At 51.9% G+C, this 17,463-nt stretch overlaps 8 protein-coding genes across 8 annotated transcripts; 5 read left to right on the forward strand and 3 right to left on the reverse strand.

Annotated features, from left to right (window-relative positions):
- Positions 1–580: 580 nt before the first annotated feature.
- On the reverse strand, positions 581–931 carry BDW47DRAFT_123224 (uncharacterized protein; the record flags this gene model as incomplete). Its single annotated transcript, XM_024816009.1, has 1 exon — positions 581–931. The coding sequence occupies one exon, from the start codon at positions 929–931 to the stop codon at positions 581–583; it is 351 nt and encodes a 116-aa protein (XP_024674685.1).
- An 852-nt stretch (positions 932–1,783) lies between these two features.
- On the forward strand, positions 1,784–2,813 carry efm7 (putative nicotinamide N-methyltransferase Nnt1; the record flags this gene model as incomplete). Its single annotated transcript, XM_024818114.1, has 3 exons — positions 1,784–1,927; positions 2,005–2,577; positions 2,630–2,813. The coding sequence occupies 3 exons, from the start codon at positions 1,784–1,786 to the stop codon at positions 2,693–2,695; spliced, it is 783 nt and encodes a 260-aa protein (XP_024674686.1). The 3' UTR covers positions 2,696–2,813.
- Positions 2,814–2,940: 127 nt separating this feature from the next.
- BDW47DRAFT_123226 (putative RNA polymerase II Elongator complex associated protein Kti12) lies at positions 2,941–4,475 on the forward strand (the record flags this gene model as incomplete). Its single annotated transcript, XM_024816010.1, has 3 exons — positions 2,941–3,049; positions 3,136–3,452; positions 3,516–4,475. The coding sequence occupies 3 exons, from the start codon at positions 2,941–2,943 to the stop codon at positions 4,473–4,475; spliced, it is 1,386 nt and encodes a 461-aa protein (XP_024674687.1).
- Positions 4,476–5,728: 1,253 nt separating this feature from the next.
- BDW47DRAFT_123227 (putative C2H2 finger domain protein) lies at positions 5,729–7,599 on the reverse strand (the record flags this gene model as incomplete). Its single annotated transcript, XM_024816011.1, has 3 exons — positions 5,729–6,365; positions 6,425–6,694; positions 6,755–7,599. The coding sequence occupies 3 exons, from the start codon at positions 7,597–7,599 to the stop codon at positions 5,729–5,731; spliced, it is 1,752 nt and encodes a 583-aa protein (XP_024674688.1).
- Positions 7,600–9,463: 1,864 nt separating this feature from the next.
- BDW47DRAFT_100636 (uncharacterized protein) lies at positions 9,464–10,183 on the forward strand. Its single transcript, XM_024811483.1, has one exon. The coding sequence runs from the start codon at positions 9,819–9,821 to the stop codon at positions 10,161–10,163; it is 345 nt and encodes a 114-aa protein (XP_024674689.1). The 5' UTR covers positions 9,464–9,818; the 3' UTR covers positions 10,164–10,183.
- A 359-nt stretch (positions 10,184–10,542) lies between these two features.
- Positions 10,543–12,944, forward strand: BDW47DRAFT_100638 (uncharacterized protein). The gene is made up of 2 exons (XM_024811484.1): positions 10,543–11,465; positions 11,531–12,944. The coding sequence occupies exons 1-2, from the start codon at positions 11,283–11,285 to the stop codon at positions 12,794–12,796; spliced, it is 1,449 nt and encodes a 482-aa protein (XP_024674690.1). The 5' UTR covers positions 10,543–11,282; the 3' UTR covers positions 12,797–12,944.
- Positions 12,945–13,003: 59 nt separating this feature from the next.
- Positions 13,004–14,994, reverse strand: BDW47DRAFT_81197 (caspase family protein). Its single transcript, XM_024819915.1, has 8 exons — positions 14,795–14,994; positions 14,598–14,734; positions 14,160–14,525; positions 14,060–14,104; positions 13,936–14,011; positions 13,569–13,886; positions 13,301–13,470; positions 13,004–13,237 (listed from the first exon to the last, which is right to left on the reverse strand). The coding sequence occupies exons 1-8, from the start codon at positions 14,878–14,880 to the stop codon at positions 13,212–13,214; spliced, it is 1,224 nt and encodes a 407-aa protein (XP_024674691.1). The 5' UTR covers positions 14,881–14,994; the 3' UTR covers positions 13,004–13,211.
- Positions 14,995–16,053: 1,059 nt separating this feature from the next.
- BDW47DRAFT_100643 (DUF3632 domain-containing protein) lies at positions 16,054–17,231 on the forward strand. Its single transcript, XM_024811485.1, has 3 exons — positions 16,054–16,489; positions 16,597–16,660; positions 16,747–17,231. The coding sequence occupies exons 1-3, from the start codon at positions 16,175–16,177 to the stop codon at positions 17,166–17,168; spliced, it is 801 nt and encodes a 266-aa protein (XP_024674692.1). The 5' UTR covers positions 16,054–16,174; the 3' UTR covers positions 17,169–17,231.
- The last annotated feature ends 232 nt before the right edge of the window (positions 17,232–17,463 follow it).

The following is a 17,463-nucleotide window of genomic DNA, read 5'->3' on the forward strand; positions in this document are numbered from 1 at the left end:
TTTTTTGTGACTTTTTTTTCCGTTGTAGATAAGAGAATTATAGTCTAGTTCCAGATTATAAGACAAGTAGCAGTGTAGTAGTGTAGTTTAGTGTAGTAGTGTAGTATAGTAGTATGCAGTATGTAGTATCGTCCATCCATCAACCATGGTATCTATCCGTATCCAAAAATTATCATCCAAGCAGAGAAAAAATGAAAGAAAAATGAGCGAAAAAAAGAGGGAAAATCAAAAGCAAAAAAAGAAAGGTAATACGCCTCACCATCTAAAAAGGAAAGACAGAAGAGTAAAGAAGAACAATAAACAATAAACATAAACCAAAGAAGTGAAACACTGAGGACAGAGAAAGCCACTCGTGTAACAGCCCGACAAAATGTCCAACCTCACTGCACTTCTCTCCTCTTTCTCACCTCACCTTCATCATGCTGTATATAGCCACCGCCCATTCTGCTCCCACAACACAGTGCAGCAGAGAGATGATCTCCTGACACCTAGTATAACCCGTCCTATTTAAGGATCACCTGTTTAGAGACCACCCGTCGGGACACCGGTCTAAACACCGTCTAAACACCGTCTAAACCACCTATAGCGTCACACTCTCCAGATCCCGCGTCATGACAGACACCTGCGCCCGCTTGGCCGCCTCCGCAACGAGACTAAAATCACGCAGGAACGGTGCCGTGGCGGTCGGTCCGCCAGGCCCGGACGCCTCCACGGCCGTCGCAGGGACATGGTTTCCAAACTGTTGGTCGGCTGGATCCGCCTGCTGCTGCTGCTGCTGCGCATCGAGAGCCTGCGAGGGACCAGTCATGGTGGTCGAGGCGGCTCGAACGGCGGCTTGCGGGTTTTTCAAGGCAAAGGGTGCAGCTTCTGCTGCTGCGGCTGCTGCTGCGAGGGCGGGGCTCTGGGCGGCTGGTAACGACCGGTCGGCCATCTTTACTCCCCGCTCGGCTTCTTCCTATCTAGGTTCGGTGGTGCTGGGGTGTCTTGGAGAGGAGGCGAGGAGGGTGGCCCAGTGATTCCGGTGATGATGGCTGTCTCCGTCGATTGGCCACTGCAGCAGATATGGTGTGATACTCCCGGTGGATTGGGGGGTGTTGATATCTGCTGGACTGCCGTCCGGAAATGGGGCCTGTCGGGAAGAAAGAAGAGAAAGCGGGGGAGGAAGAGGAGGAGAAGAGGAGAGTTGAAGTTGCAGTTGGGCTGCACGTGAGGGGGGGGCGATATGCCAGAATCGCCGCGGTATGACGTTCGGCAATAGACCCCAGCGGATAATGGATGACGATGAGACGGTCACCACGGCAGACTCTGGACGGTCAGGATAGATGGAGTAAAACGGTAGGCAGACTGATGTCCCATGTCAGACAGAGTTGAATTGCAGAAGGGGGGGGATAGAACAGAACTCAGGAGGCCGACAAGAGGATCGCACGATCGGCAAAAAGAAAGATCTCCGTTTATCTCCATGACATCCACTCATTCCCCCCCCATCGATTTCTCTGAAATTTTCCAGAAGGGCTGCCAGCGAGACCGAGAATTATCCGAGGTGTACTGACTGTGTATCTCCACGTCTCTCCACGCTGCCTGTGGCCTCTTAAGTACTGGTAATATAATGTAACTTACCGTCATTGTAAGTGATCACCGGGGAAGCCTCGGCAAACTGGCATCCTCCTTATCTCCCGCCAAGACCCCGGTCAGGTGACACCATGTGACTGGAGATCGACTCCCCCGCGGGGCTTTCGATAATCTCAACTCAGCGCAATCCGAACCTACTCGTCCAATTGCGCAAATGGCCGATCCGCTCGACACGGGGGACCTTTTCCAGGAGCCCGATGGGTTCTACGAGCCCGAGAAGGAAGCCTCCTATGCCGAGCACCGCATGCTCTCGGGGCAGACGGTGCGCGTGCGTCTCGTCGGGAGCCATCCTCTCTATGTACGTCCCACAACAAGCAGAAACTTACCACACCGGAACAATCAACACAACAACTGACACTGTATAAACTCCCACAGGGCAACCTTCTCTGGAACGCAGGCCGCACCAGCGCCCACTACATCGAGCAGCACGCGGCGGCCCTAACAGCCGGCAAAGATGTGCTCGAGATCGGCGCCGCAGCAGGCGTGCCCAGCATCGTCAGCGCCGCGACGGGCGCCCGCACGACCATCATGACCGACTACCCAGATCCCGACCTCGTCGAGAACATGCGCCAGAACGCGGTGCTGGGCCAGCCGCTGATCCCCGCGGGGTCGGCCCTGCACGTCGACGGCTACAAGTGGGGGAATTCCATCGAGCCGCTGCTGGCGCTTGTGCCTCCGACAGAGGGCGCTCGCGCGGAGGGCTTCGACGTCCTGATCATGGCGGATGTGGTGTACAGCTATCGCGAGCATCCGAATCTCATCAAGACCATGCAGATGGCGCTGAAGCGGAAGGCGCACGCTGTCGCGCTGGTTATCTTCACGCCTTATGAGCCGTGGCTGTTGCCGCGCACGGAGACTTTCTTTCCGTTGGCGGAGAAGAGCGGGTTCGTGGTGACCAAGATCTTCGAGAAGTTGATGGATGATGTGTTGTTTTCGGATGATCCGGGGGTATGTTCTTGTTTCTCCTGTCTCTATGTGCTGGAGTCGCTAATGAAAGTAGGATGAGAAACTCCGGCGGACGGTGTTTGGGTACGAGATCCGGTGGGCGGAGGATCAGCTACAGTGAGCACTGAGTGGTAGACCTGCATTACGGCGTTAGGGTTGTTGGGCAGATATAACGATATACACGGTATACAGATGGTTCTGTAAAAAGTCGACTAGTATGTAGTGTGCATAGCGTCCTGATACAATTTCGATATACATAAACAAGCTTCTACAAATATACAAATTCTAACATATGCAATTTACGGGGTTAAAACAGAAACATACATGATTAAATTGTGGTGAACCCTCAATCCGTTATCAAGTCACATGCGCCACCGCAGCCCCGCGAAAAAATCTCCGCTCCGCTCCCCAAACAACCTCATCGCGAACCCCTCTTTAATCCCACCCCACCATACCCCCAACCCTCACAATGCCGGTACGTCCCCCATTCCCTCCCCCCAAATATACGGCACCAGCTAACAAAAAGACAGTTAATAATTCTTACCGGCTACCCCTGTTCAGGGCTCACCCACCGCGCGCATCAACTCTCCACCGCCCTCCAAGAAGCCCAACAAACGCTCTTCGACACTGGCGTGCTTCCTCCCACAAAGACACCCTACAAGATCCACGTCGTATCTACACATAACAATTCAGATCATCCTCGCACTGTCTATGACAATGCACGCTCGGAGAAGCAGACGCGCGGGGTGGCCTACGCGCGGGCCAGGCGTTTGCTGGGACGCGACAGCATCGTTATCCTCGACGGGATGAACTACATCAAGGGGTATCGGTATCAGCTTTGGTGTGAAGCTAAGGCGCTGGGGACGAGTTGCTGTGTTGTATGTGCTTTCCCTTCTTCTTTCCCTAGATGTATGCGAGGGGTATGGCTGACGAATGGGTAGGTTCATGTTGGAACGCCTATCGACCAGTGCGTCGCGAACAACGAGGCTCGACTGCGGCGGAAAGAACAACAGGGTACTCCAGACGGCGATAACGACACTGGAAGCCAGACTGAGACAGCCCACAACAGTACCGACGCCTCTCAAAAACAAGAGAGTCAGGAGGATCAGAAGGATCAAACAGCACAGGGCGAGGAAGACCCCTACCCAGCCGCCCTCCTCAACAACCTCATCTTCCGCTACGAAGAACCAAGCACCCACAGCCGCTGGGACAAGCCCCTCTTCACAGTCCCCTGGTCGGACCCCGAACCCCCCTCAGCAGACATCTGGACCGCCCTAACCGGCACCCCGCACCCCTCGCACACCCCAGAAGACCCCAACGACCCCCCCACCATCTCCCCCCTAGCAGCCGCTCTATCCAACACCCACCTTACCTCCGCAGCCAGCATCGCACCCTCAACAACAACAACCAGAGCAGGCGGCTCCACCAACCGACTCGGCCGCCCAAAGATCAAACCCCACCAAGCCACCGCCCTCCCCGCAGCAACAGACTCCTCCCTCCTCTACAGCTTCGAAAAGCGCACCTCCTCCATCATAACCGCCATCCGCACATTCACCCTCTCCCACCCCTCTGCCTCCGCCGCCCTCGCCCAATCCTCCGCCTCAAATCCAAACTACAACAACAACCAACCCTCCGGAATCACCATCCCCGTCCCAGACACCCCCGAAACCATCTTCATCCCCGCCCACATCGCAACAGCAGGCTCCACCGACGAACTAGCCGGCGCAGGCGGCATCCTCGCCCTCCCGCGCCTGCAGCGTCTGCGCAGACAGTGGATCGCCATGAACCGCGCGCACGTCGCCTCCAACTACGGGTCGAACCCGGGCGGGCTGAGCGCGGAGCAGGTTCCGGGGGCTTTTGTGCGGTTTTTGAATGCCGAGTTGGCGGGGGATGATGAGTGATTTATAGTATTTATTCATTTATTATCTTTTTTCATATATCATTCATGGTCTATTCGGCATTTTTGTTTATCCTATCGTGGTTGTAGTATAGAAAGCGGGAGGGGAAGGAGGAGGTCGGATAGTACGGTGTAGATTGGGTGGATGTTAGAGATTATGGAACGCATATACATCTGAATGAATTGATGAAAATGGATATGGCAGCATCATTGCACTAATTATAATATAGTACAGTATAGTATAGTATAGTATTACCTGAGTCAATCCATGACTATATCAAATCCCAAAAAGGGACGAGAACCCTGATATCACTGTTAAAGAAAAAACTCCAGCCATGTTTAAACTGAACAATTCTCTTCTAAGAACAAGAGAAGGATTATGCTATGCCTTTTCTCTGATCTAGAGTTTATTGACTTGAAGTTACTTTGATGAAGTAAGGGTATGTGTAGAAGAATATATTTTAATCAAAAACTATATATACCGGATTTGCCAAAAACAGAACATCCAAATCCAAGATTAACAAAAAATATCAACAAATCGAAGTAAAAGATATCAACAAATCGAAGTAAAAGGGATAAACAAAAAAGTAGACAAAAGAGATCGAAGACCAGATATATCTGTCTGGTGCTCCACTGCTGTACACACAACTGCCTGGTTCTTGTGAACCAGACAAGAACACCAACTGTACAACAATCCATCTCTGTACATGATGGGGACTGTCCATCACCTATTTATCCATTCACAAGGGAGCAAGTAAATGTCTCCCGGAATTGGAAAAATGGTCTGTGCAGGAGCGCAGTGTCTGCGCGTTTAAAAAGAAGCCTCCAGAGAAAAGAAAAAAGAACCGAATCATTCCTTCCCAATTTTTGGTGGCCACATGGGGAGCCGAGTTTTTTTACACCAGCGTAAAAAGATAGACAAAGAAATGCCCCCCCAGTGGATACGTCTCCTGTCCTGTCATGCAGGATCAGTGTGGAGTCCACCGGCAATGAGGTCGGGGCGCGACCCTAGTAGATAAGTGCCGGTGATAAGATCCATCGGGCTGTCCACGGTATCTATGAAAAAGAGTCCATGGCAAAGCCATCAGGCAGAGAAATAGATCCGGTGGTTTGCCTGAATGTGCGTAGGCTGCTTTCCTTGCTGGGCCACGGCACGAGATGAAATCTATAGGTGGCTGCTCATGCGTGGAGTCACAAGCAGTCCATTTTTAAAAACATCATCAGTTGCAATCCGGAGTGGACTGCTGATGGAATTCTTCAAGCGGGAAGACCGTGCGGCATGTGGCTGGCAGCCTGGCTGGCTTCGATGTGACGGTAGTTCAATCCCAAGGTGATCAGCTCCTGGAGGCTGGCATTGACCTTGTCGTGCATGGACGAGTCCTGCGGGCTGATGTTGCTGAGCTCCTCCAGCAGACGGCAGCGGCAGTTGTAGTAGTTGCGCTCCGCGTTCTGCAGTCGCTGTCCGTGGTGGGCAGAGGACTGCTGCACCGCTTTCAGAGGGTTGGTCTGGGACTGGGTGGAGCGGGTGCGCTTCATGGTCTGCGCGCCCGTCGAAACCCCGGGGACTCGGCGCTTGCGTCCGTTGTCCTTCTTCTTCTGGGGCTGGCCACTGGTGGGAGAAGCATCCGGGGAGCTCAGTCGGTCCGACGAGGCGTAGTCGTGAACCCGTCTCATGTGGTCAAAGAGATTCCACCTCCGCGGGAATCCAAATCCGGGAACGGAGCGGTCGCAACCCTCGAAGAGGCACAGGTGCGGGTTGTCACCGTGACCATGCAGTCCGTGGGCCTCCCGTTCGTGGCGGAACAGGCAGGCATTGGAAGAGAATTGAAGTTGGGCATCCATGCAGGCGGGGATCCTGCAGCGGTAGGGCTTCAAGTGGGAGTCCAGGTATTTGCTGTTGCTCTCGTTAGCCTTGGGATGTTTGGTGGGTTGGATGTGCTGATGGTAACTTACTGGTACGCGCATTTCTGGGTAGTCGGGGGGTGGTTGCACGGGCGGTCTCCATTGGCAAATGGGCAGTAGTACTTTCCATCACTGTGGGTCGGCAAGGCATAGTATGGATGATCACGGGGATTCCTGAGGTCGGTGGCTTCTTTGGCTCGCTGGCGCAGAGGCTCCTTCACGGGAAGGGGCGGGAAGAACTCCGGCTCCTGTTTCGCCGGGGGCTGAGAGGGAGAGGTCTGGATGGTAGGCCTCCGGGCACTCTTCGACGGGCGAATGGTCCTGTGAGTCATCCCCGGTAAGCATGAAGCATATCGGACGGGGAATCGCAAGGGCACTAACCTGTTCGGGTCCTGGTCGTTGAGAGGCGGCGTCAGGGGGAACAGCGGGTCGCCTAGGTTAATGCCCTGGCTTCCAACGGGGGTCGCCGTCACATCCTTCAGCATGGCATCTTCGTGAGACATGAACGTGGGATATCCAGAGTGGGAGCAAGAGGTGGTGACGGCGAGGTCATTCCCGCCCTCGGTCAGCGGGGGCGACACGGGCACGGTCGGGAACATGCCGGGGACAAAGTGCCCCTGGTAATTCCGGGAGTCCGCCACCATCGAGTTCCACATCTCGCTCGCGGCCATATGGCCATCATCGTGCGAGCTATGGCTAGAGAGGTTATCATCCGAGGGGCAGGACTGGTTCCCATTTTGGCCATTGGCATCATTATCAAACGCAGACAAGTCAACCAGCGAGGAGTAGTGATGGTTGAAATCCTGCGTATTGGAGAAGTCCAGGTCATTGTGATCTCCCATGGGGAACTCAGATCCGGTGTGATAGACTACATCACTGGGTCCCACGGTGGAAGGCATCATTTGTTGGGACATGGAGAAAGAAAGCATCTGGACCTCTGGGGATTCGGGTTTGCTTGACGAGACGAGACCGCTGTCAAGGGCATCCACATCATTCAATCCCCACGGCTTGAGGTCGGTGGGGGTTCCACGGCTCTGGTGTGTGCTAGAAGTCAAGGAGAAACTATCCTGGCTCGAAAGTTCATCATCCGGGATCATTCTGGGGGCCATATTGGAGATTCCTTGGGCTAATTGGCTGTGTCTGCAGTGGGAAATGTGATCCATGTTGTGGAGGGTTGACTGGGACAGAGAGACCTCCTCGGGGTCATGCTTGACATTGAGAGACATTGTGATTTTGAGATCCAGCGTGGCTGGGAGAAACAAGAAAGCAAAATAAGCACTAGAGAAAGGCAAGTCAGTACATCTACTTTTCAATCGCACATAGAACGAATCAATCATGTGAGATGAGCCAGGGGTCCATAAGATGTCATCCTATATCAGAGTTAGTTGAGTGACGAAGCATGCATCAATTCGGCAGTGTACGAACCACTTGAAGTTGTCCGTGATATGGACGGTGCGATTCCCTAGGTCCGGTTAAAAGGTCACGGTGGGCGTCCAGTTCTTGTGAGCAAAATGAATGGCCAGGATGCTATGAGTGGTCGCGTCTCTACCTCAGGCCGGTAATCCACAGGTTGAGCAGGAAGCTACAGATCGACAAGAGTCATCCATGATCACGGGGGAAGTTTCATATATTGAGTCCATCCAGAGCAGTCGCTGACTACAGGTCGATGGGTATGGAAGTGCAACACATTAGTTGACACCAGGAGAATCCTTGGATATTGGTCGAAGGACAGCATAAAGTCCTAGATGCATATATTGAAATCCACGGCTCAAGAAAATCCAGGCAGAATTATTCATCATTCAGGTCCAGTCGGGATGGGTATCCAGTTATCCAGTTTGGTATGGTAGTAATCCTCTGGGGTTTCAAGTGTGATATCATCATGTCCACCCCAGGCTTGGGGTGGGAGAGTCCATAAATAGGCAGAATAGACCCAGGGTGGATTATCCAGTGTTCCAGGGGGAATAGTCCAAGGGTTTCGTCAAGTGTGCAACATAAAGCAACACTCGAAGGTGTCCAGTCTGACAGCGGCGGCTGAAAGACAATGTCTGTCAGGCCCACGGAAAACGAGTTTTCCAGGCCGTCCTGACACAGCAAGCAGTAGTTCCAGGAATAGTAAAATCAAGGGGGTCCGTTGGAGATATCCGGCAGGTTTTTTTTTTTAGTCGCAAGGGTGGGGTCCATAGTCGATTTTTTTTGGCGATTGGGCACAAAACAGGAAGAAATAGGGGGGAACAAAGAAAAAGAAAAGAAAAAAAAAAGACAAACAGACGAAGAAAAGCAGGGAACTACCTGGTGTCTGTCGATTCAAGTGTGTTGCTCAGACTAAAGCCTGGGAATAAACACAGAACAAAACAGAAAAGCAAATCCTATCCAGGATATGGACTGAGGCGATCCAGTGGGCAATTGGATTGAGGCAATAGTAGTAGTGATGACCAGGACGGAAGTTTTATGTTCCAAGATCCACGGGGTTGGATACTTGAGATGGAAGATATCAAAGAGATGTTGCAATGCAGTGAGACCTGAGAACTGGGAATAGCAGACGAGACTAGCAAGAGCAATAGGAGTGAGAGGATATAGTAGGGGAAGATGGAGTGATGGTGGGGAGAGAAGAGGGGAGCGTGTATCAAAGTGGGTATCTTGGAAGTAGAGAGATGTAGATGAGATGAGATGAGATGAGATGATGTTGCAGAGATGTAGAATGGATTGAGAATGATCGAGAAAAGACAGAGAGAGAGAAGGAGGGGAAAAGAGGGTCCCTTATAGAGTTGCTGAGAGAGAGAGAGAAAAAGGAGTGCGGCTTCACGGTGAGCCTGAGGGGTCCAAGCGTGTGCCGGGAACTGCAGGCTGCAGACTGCGGCAACCGGACTGCCTCACTAGGCAGTGGCTAGGAGAGTTCATGAACGGTGATTTGATCCTGCAAGACATGGCTGGAGGTAGTGTGCAGCGCCAGGTGGTGACTCCAGAGCACCAGAACCAATGGATCTGGATTGACGTGGCAGAGATGAGGAGAGAAAGGTTGGATGGATCACTTTGGATCCCTTCAGTCTAGCGGTGAGGCGGGAAACTCCCGGGGGGCCCGTCCCGTCATTGGTCTGACCCGCTGCATCTGTTACATCACCGACATCCTGTCGCTTCATGCTTCTCCTCCTGAGTACATCATAATCTCGACTCTTTTGAGATGAGAACCAATGATCCATATGATCCATGTGGCAGTGTCTCCACTCCCCCTCCCTCCATCAATCATTCTGGACAATACGATGGTCCCCTGAACTTCCGTGACCGAGACAAAGTTCGACCATCCATCATCGTCTGGCTCTCATCTCATCCACGTCAATCCTCCCCTCCAACATGACTACGCTCCGAAATGCCTGTCGGAAAGTCGATTCTATGCAGCCATCACCTGTTAGTTGACTCTCGAGCCTCCCCACCATCATGATACTTCATCATGCATTTCATGCGCCTTGTTTCGCCCAAGTCTCAGCGTCAGGGAGAGGAAAGGCTGCGAAAGGAGGGGCAACAGGGCAAAAGTACGCGGCAGAATCCCAGGGACAGCCGTTTCATGAGGGTTGAGCACGGCATTTATCTACTGGATGTTGTACAAGGCGCTACGAGGGCCATGGCCGTGGCACACCGCACCAAACCGATAGGACGAAAAAGTCCCGGTTGGGCAGCACTACATCGTCAGGGGAATCAGGCGGACACTCCGTTTCGGAGAAGCCTAGAGGGGTACTCTCTTTTTTTTCTTTTTTTTTTCTTTCCCCTCTGCCCCTTTCCCTTTCTTTGTCGCTGATGGTTCCTGAACGGTTGTTTGTTTTTCTATTTCCAGTACTAGGTTTCTGAGTCAGCCGCTTGGACACACAAGAACATCAAAAACAGTAACAGTAAGCGTGATGACAGTCGGTCAAGACAGTAAATATCAGACAAAGATGAAAGATGGTATACAGTTTTCATTCAAAGGCACAAAGACCTCAGGTGAACTATGCTTATTGGTATTGGAGTCATCATTGAACCTCTTGACCATGACGCCAGATCGGGTGATGTAGGCGCGATAAAAAAAAAATAGAAAAAAATGAAAAGCAATCTCGTGGGCTTACCTGGATCAAAGGAACTCTTTTGAGCTTTTTTTTGGAACTGTTGTGTGAGTCAAGAGGTGGGGAGACTTTGCCCCTCAGCATCCCAAGATGGCCATCTGCATTTGACAAACCATCCATTGGCTGGGAGTCTGATCATCGTGACTTGCCGTCAGGATGAGTGGGTGACATTTACGGGTGGAAGACAAGAAGAGAAAATGGCCCCGATGAGTGCGCGCTTTTGTTGAAGCGAGCACGTGACCTGTCGAGATCTGTTTGTTTGGTTTGTGTAGTTTGTGTTATTTGTGGGTTTGCCTCATTGATATGGCTCCCCTCCTGACATCATCTCCCATCGTGCTAATATGGCAATCTCACAGCTGAGTGCTGAGTTCGGCTCTGGTATCGGGACGGGCCGCCTGTGGGACATGCTTATGGATGTTGTAGAGTATGTAGGTATACGGTGGGAGGAGATACAAGAGGTCTACAAACCGGTATACCATGGTAAGTGCTCTCATTCTGCCGACGGTGCCCGCTCATAAATGGACTATACAGTGCCAATAGCAATACTGTTCGTGACTGGTTGTAATCTCCTATGATGGACCTTTCCCTTTTTCTGTTTTTCTTGGATTTTGCAGAGATCAAGTGGCCCATATGTCAAGGCAATAGAAACATCCAATGGTTTCTACTAGGACCTCTCTCGCCGTCTCTCTCTGTCCCGAAGTACAATATATGCGACGCTCACATGATCGCAGTATCTGGTACACCGCTATCTATGGCCTGATCAAGCCTCCCCTTATTCTTTATTCATGGTGTGAATACCTAAAACCCCAAATCACATCATGAATTGGACAGGAGGCCGTCTCCGACGCCATTCCAATCAAGGGAATACCCAACTATCCAACCGGAAGCAAAAGTTCCAGCAATCAAAGTCGCGGTTCAAAGCCCGAGCGAACCCTCCAGATCTGTCGCTCTTCACAGCTAACACCCAGCATATCCTCCGCCACAAGGAGACACAGAAAGAGGTTAGCCTTTGCTTAACTGGTTGACCAGTGACCACTCAGAAGACACTAACCAATACTCCCCAAAGCACGATCGTGTCCCAATCGCACCTCCATGCTCCACTGCCCCCTCGCCACTCAAAACAACAACCCCCACTGACCTTCTCAAACAACAGCTACTTCAAAAGTCCGACTGGGCCGCTGTCTCAGCTGCCCGTCCGCTCCAAATCTCATTTGCCCCCGCAGAAGAGACAGGACGGTTCGGTAAACGAAGGAGACTGACGGACTCTGACCGGAAGAGACTGCGTTCTCACCAGTCTCGACCCGGAGAGACCCATGTTGTCTGGAAGAGCCGACAGGAGGATAACCTATCAGACGCGGGTACGATCAACAAATTGGATATCAGATTCAATGGACAGCGACCACACGCTGGACGGATGAGCAGCCAATTGGCCGATAAAGGGCTCGCTTCGTCTCAGCCAATGCTTCTGGACTCTGGGCCGTTGGACACGCCACCCGAGAATGATAGGAATGGGCAACTTTGGGGAGACCGGCCGCTGTCCCCATTTCCAGGTCGGGAATCTCTACGCTTTGACTCGCCTAACCTATACTCCCCCTCGAGTCGCGGTACTAGTCCCCCCATCGAAGAACAAGTGCTCCCTCCCAGACGACATTTCACACTCGACGACCAACTCATCGCCGAACAAGAAGGCAGACTCAACATCCTCCATTACTCGCATCCACCCACAGAGGACCTCCACCATGTAGACAACTACCACTACTCACCACCACAGGAGACAGAAGCAAACAGACAGGACCAAACCACCGGAGACACCCAGTCCTTCTCGGGCAACCACTGGCTCCCAAACCCACGCTGCACAATCCAACGAGCGCTGCGTTCTAAGGCCCCACTCTCGACACCATCAACAACCAGATCTACTCTATACGACCCCGCCCTGCAGGCCAACCCAACACCAACAACAACTAACCAGCAGGTCTCGCCCCCCACAATATACGGTCAACCGATTATTTCCCTCGACCAAGTCACTGCCCGAAACACCTCTCCTCTGCCGTGGATCCTCAGCTCCCCGAACCTCAGTTCACATGCCAGACGACAAAAACAACACGACACAGGCAAGGACTACCCCTCCGCCTGTATTGCTTCCACAGAGTCTATCCCCAGAGCAAGCAGTCCACAATCCGTTAATGAACTGGACTTCTTTTTCTCCCGCGGAGATATACTCCCGAACGCACATCTCCCAAACTCACTACACGTCTTACCCAGGACTACCACTATCGCCGCCAACAACAGCAACGATCATCCTTGGATGCTCAGCTGGCCTACACGGCGATGAAATACTACTCGATGCACCCCGTTTTTAACCTCTCAAATATTGAGATAATTGTGTTAGCCATCTAAGCCAAGGAAGCGGTTCCCTTTTTCTTTCTTCTATTTTTGTTGTCTTCTGTTCTTTCTTTCTTCATTCTAAGTTTAATCTATCGTAACTAACTACTAATAAAGAGACAATTCTTGTCTTGTCTTTCTACTAACTTGGCATTCACTAGTTATAAATACGGGATACATATCTCCTACGCGGGGAAGATGTACTCTCTACATAATATATAAGCCCCAATGACCAGCACAAAAGCATTTTTCATCCAATTACTTCATCCTAGTCTAATATGCAATAATACCAACAAACACCAACAAACATGCATAAATCATATCACATACCGTAGGTACTACAGACTATCTATGACCATAAAAGGTTACATCACGAACAGCAGGTTGACATCTACGGACTGGGTTAGACTCCAAATTGAGGACATCCAATGCACACTACGAAAGAGGGGCTCACCTAGCGGGTGGCTACAGCTCAGCTGCGGTTTCTGGGTATATTTGCCGTCAAGCTGCGATCGAATCGAATTCAGAAGCTGCAGGTAGCTTTGGTTTGGGTCCTTTTTTAGGGATTTGATGAATGCCCAGCTTAAGGCGCCGCGGGCTTCGCCGTCTTTAAAGGTATCCGCTCTGTATTTTTTGGTTAGTGGTAAGTTGTAGAGGTAAATTAATACTGGGATCAGGGGAAAGGAGGAAAGATGGAACGTGGGAATGAGGGAAATTCTCACGATGTCTGCGTGTCTTTAGAACCGGAGAACATCACCACGTCGGCGGGAGAGGTCTTGGTCAATACCGTCCGCTGGCGGGCGGAATCGCCGTTGGTGGCCTTTTTGAAGAAACCAATCGCCGTCTGCGCTATGCTGCCGAGGTCGCCCCGTCCGTATGAGTCGATTGCGGTGAAGAGATCGAGCGCGGCTTCTTTGGCGAGGTTGGGCTCTTTGAGGGTTCCCTGGGTCGAGTACACGTAGGGCAAGTCCAGGGCGGTACCGGAGTGGCAGGAGTCGAATATTGCTGTGAGTCGAGCGCCTGACGGCAGAGGACGAACCCTGTCTAGAGTCAGTGGCAGCGCAATATTAAGAGGGGAGCTAGACTGACATGATATCGTGCATTTCGTCGTCCACGATGTGCCCTGCTACGCGGTAGTCCACGGGGTAAATAACGTCGTCATATCCTTCAATCTGTTAGTCACGCATTTGCGAAAACCAAGATACAAGTTTACCATCTTCTTCATCGCCATCCAAGTCGGGGGTCCGTCCACCGTGCCCTGAAAAAACATGAGCGGTTGTATGTATAAGTCATTGCGTTTAATGAAATCCCACCGGAGAAATGAATCAGCAACGAGTCGTTTGGCCGCGCCCCCTCGACCAGCCAGTGCATAGCCCGCAAGATATTGGCTTTGGTCGGGACGCTCAGTTGATGCTGTTGGTCGTCGGTGAGGATCACCATGTCTTCTCGCCGGTAACCATGCTTCTCATGGAGGAACACAGACATATTAGAGACATCATTGATGCAGCCATGCAGTTTGCTCGGCTGACCGATGTAGTTTATGCCGATTAAAAGTGCCTTGCGTCGGCCGGTACAATCCGAGTATTGGAATCGATAGTTCGACGGAGCGCCGTGGCCGAAGTGTTGCGCTTCCTGCGGTGGCCGCCGGGGAAGAGAAGGGGCCCATGAGTGTGCCGGCCCTACGTAGTGTCAGCAGTGGGAGGCCCACCGACGTCAATCGAGTTGATGCTGCATGGTCGGCTTCGACTTACTGTGGTAGGGAGAAGACGGATGGGGAGGCGGTGTCGGTGTGTGACTATGCCAGGATGCCGGGTGAGGGTAGTGGCCAGGATGTGGTGGGGGATATTGTTGCGGTGGCGGAGGTCCCGGAGAAGGGTATTGGGAGTAACTGGATAGATCCGTCAGTCAAAATTGTTACCTGGTATGAGCGTCGGCGGGGTTGTTATACGGTTGTGGCGGAGGAACCCACGGCTGCGCAGGAGGGTAGCCACCAGACCAACCCTGGGGCGGAGGCGCGGAATATGGATAGTACATCAATTTAACGTGTCTATCGGGATGGTATCTGGGATGTTCGCGATGATAGGCGAGCGATGACGGCTCCTTCAAGTCGGGAATCTGTCTTGTGTCGTTGCCAAGGATCTGAGTAGTAAATCGAAAAAGGTGGAGACTCGGTTCTACGAAGGTCGGGACGCCCCCGATAAATGGGTCCTGAGTCGCGGGGAGCTGAACCAAAGAGCTCCAAAAGACAGTCTTCGAGAGCGGTCAATGCAGCGACCGATTATGGATATCAGGAGAGAAAGAAAGAAGCCAGGAGGCAAAACTTGGGGCGAGATAACATTTATGGACATCCCCCAGGCCGAAGACTGTCAGGGCAGGGCTGGCTGATGTCTGCGTTCCCTGGTGGGGGCTAGCTCTCATTGGATTCGCCCGGTCAGACCGGGCGGGTCTTCACTTCCTACTTCGAGACACGAGGCGTAGGGCCGACCATACGACCCCTCGCTTTCCGCATGGTTGGCATGGAGGTCCGCGCTGGTCCATGGTTCCTGTCCATCTAAGGACCAAAGTATGAGCCATAGGGCTGAGAGGGAGCAATATACGTCACGTCTGACCCATTACACTCCCTTGCCAACCACTGAGGAACGGAAATACCATCCAGATGATCATCACAGTCTTGTAATGCCAGCAGCCGAACTAGTCATCTTAGGGGGGATGCGCCGCCGATCCATGCTGCATGAACGTTGGTGTGTTGGACTGGCATGAAGGAACTGTTGTGATTGGCTTATATGAGGTGTGTGGTATTGTTTTTTTCCTCTTCTCTTTGTAATACGGGCAGCGTGAGAAAGGAATATGCAGGCATGACTGTCTCCTCGAATCCAATTACCCAGATTCCAATATTTGACCCATGGATTCATACAGGGCGTACCCGACGAGGAAAAGTTCTGGAAACTTAGTTGAGCACCGACCAGAGATAATCCGATTTGATTGGGGTAAATGAGATCAGATTGCGTCATCCGAGTGATCATCAACCCAGCAAGAATCTAGGCAGCAGAACAACAAAGCAAGAGAAACGAACGAAGTCAAAGAAATGAGATACGCCAAGAGTCAATCCTGGGATCCCCGTGACGCTGGAGGCACGTGACAGTTTCACCATTCTCGAGGGGAGCGATGCCTGACCATTCAGGTGGCTCAAGAGGTTACATTCACTATCAACAACCCCGCAAGTCACTATCATGGCCAAATAAATAGGCAACAACTCAAGGCCAATCTACGAAATGGACAACACTCATCCCTTGATATCTGGTACAATATATCCAGACTTACAAGCACAATGACATCCGGCCCATACTCCCTCCGTCTCAAATCCCCGTCAGAGACAGGGGCCCATCTCTTTACTCTACTCTCCGATTACGTCCAATCCACTTCCACCCCCGCAGCCACAGTCGCGCAATCAATCCACAAGCTCGGAGAAGGACCGATTGCTAACCCCCAGAATGAAGGCCCGTCTGTTGAGTCGTTCCTATGGGAAACGTGGGCCGTTGTCATCGATTTAGCCAAACAGCTTCCCAACGACGGTCTGGACCGTCTGGTGGATGTGCTGCAGGCGCTCACGGCGATACCTGCATCGACAGTATCTATCTGGGAGGTATGATTAAAAGATATTATATCCCGTCTAGTCTTGTCTATGCCACATTGAATTTCTATCTAAATTAGCCGATCCACTTGAGCTCTTGTTAATCTTTCTGCCTACAGTCCGAGAGCAAAGTCTGGACAGACCTCCCCATTCTTGGTCCCTCCATGAGAGAAGCATGGATTAGTGAGTACTCATCTATTTTCCACCTGCCACATGGCATGGCACCAGGGGACTGCTTTTCTGACACATACCCTGTTAAATCCACCCAGCGCCAGATACCGACTCCCCAGAAGAGACGCGCACAGAGTGGGTCAATCTGAATTCCTTTGCTGCACGTCTATTAGCTCTTCCATCCATCACATGGGTGAATTTTGCGGTCTGGACGATGCGTGATGCACTCGAGAACAGAAGCGACGACAAGGATATTGGTACTATGCATGTTGATGCTGCTGCGGAGTGGGTCTTGCATGCCGGAAAGGAGCTGGTCGGATATGCTACATCCACAGATCAGAGTGAGGAGCGCGCTTTGGCTGGTGGGAAGCTATACCATGGACCGGCTACTGTGTGTGCCGAGAGATGGGAGTTCTGGAAGAAACGGTTTGGAGAGGTGGCCGAGGCATTAGGGGACAACCGGGTGAGGGCGAAGGCGAAGAAAGCCCAAGAAGCGATGGAGACGATCACGATTGGGTGATATGATTGCATTTCATCCTTGGTTCGACTGTTGACTTGTACATGAATACGAAAATATTTACGTTATCCCACGTTTGACAGCCAGGTTGGTCGGTCAAACACCCAAGTAGAGTAATCCTCAGGTTCGGGTTCGGATGGCCCGAGTCTCCAACCAATCCTCGGGCCACAGAAGGTCGGATCGAGTACCCGGTATTCGATCTTCCCCCGATTGGAGTACTTTGAACAAAGAAATGAATCTAGATTTGCCTTAAATTGGATGGAATTTCGCGGAGACGACTTGAGTTGAGTGGTCTCGC

This window comes from Aspergillus candidus (assembly GCF_002847045.1).
Source record: "Aspergillus candidus strain CBS 102.13 unplaced genomic scaffold BDW47scaffold_7, whole genome shotgun sequence".
Classification (NCBI taxonomy): domain Eukaryota; kingdom Fungi; phylum Ascomycota; class Eurotiomycetes; order Eurotiales; family Aspergillaceae; genus Aspergillus; species Aspergillus candidus.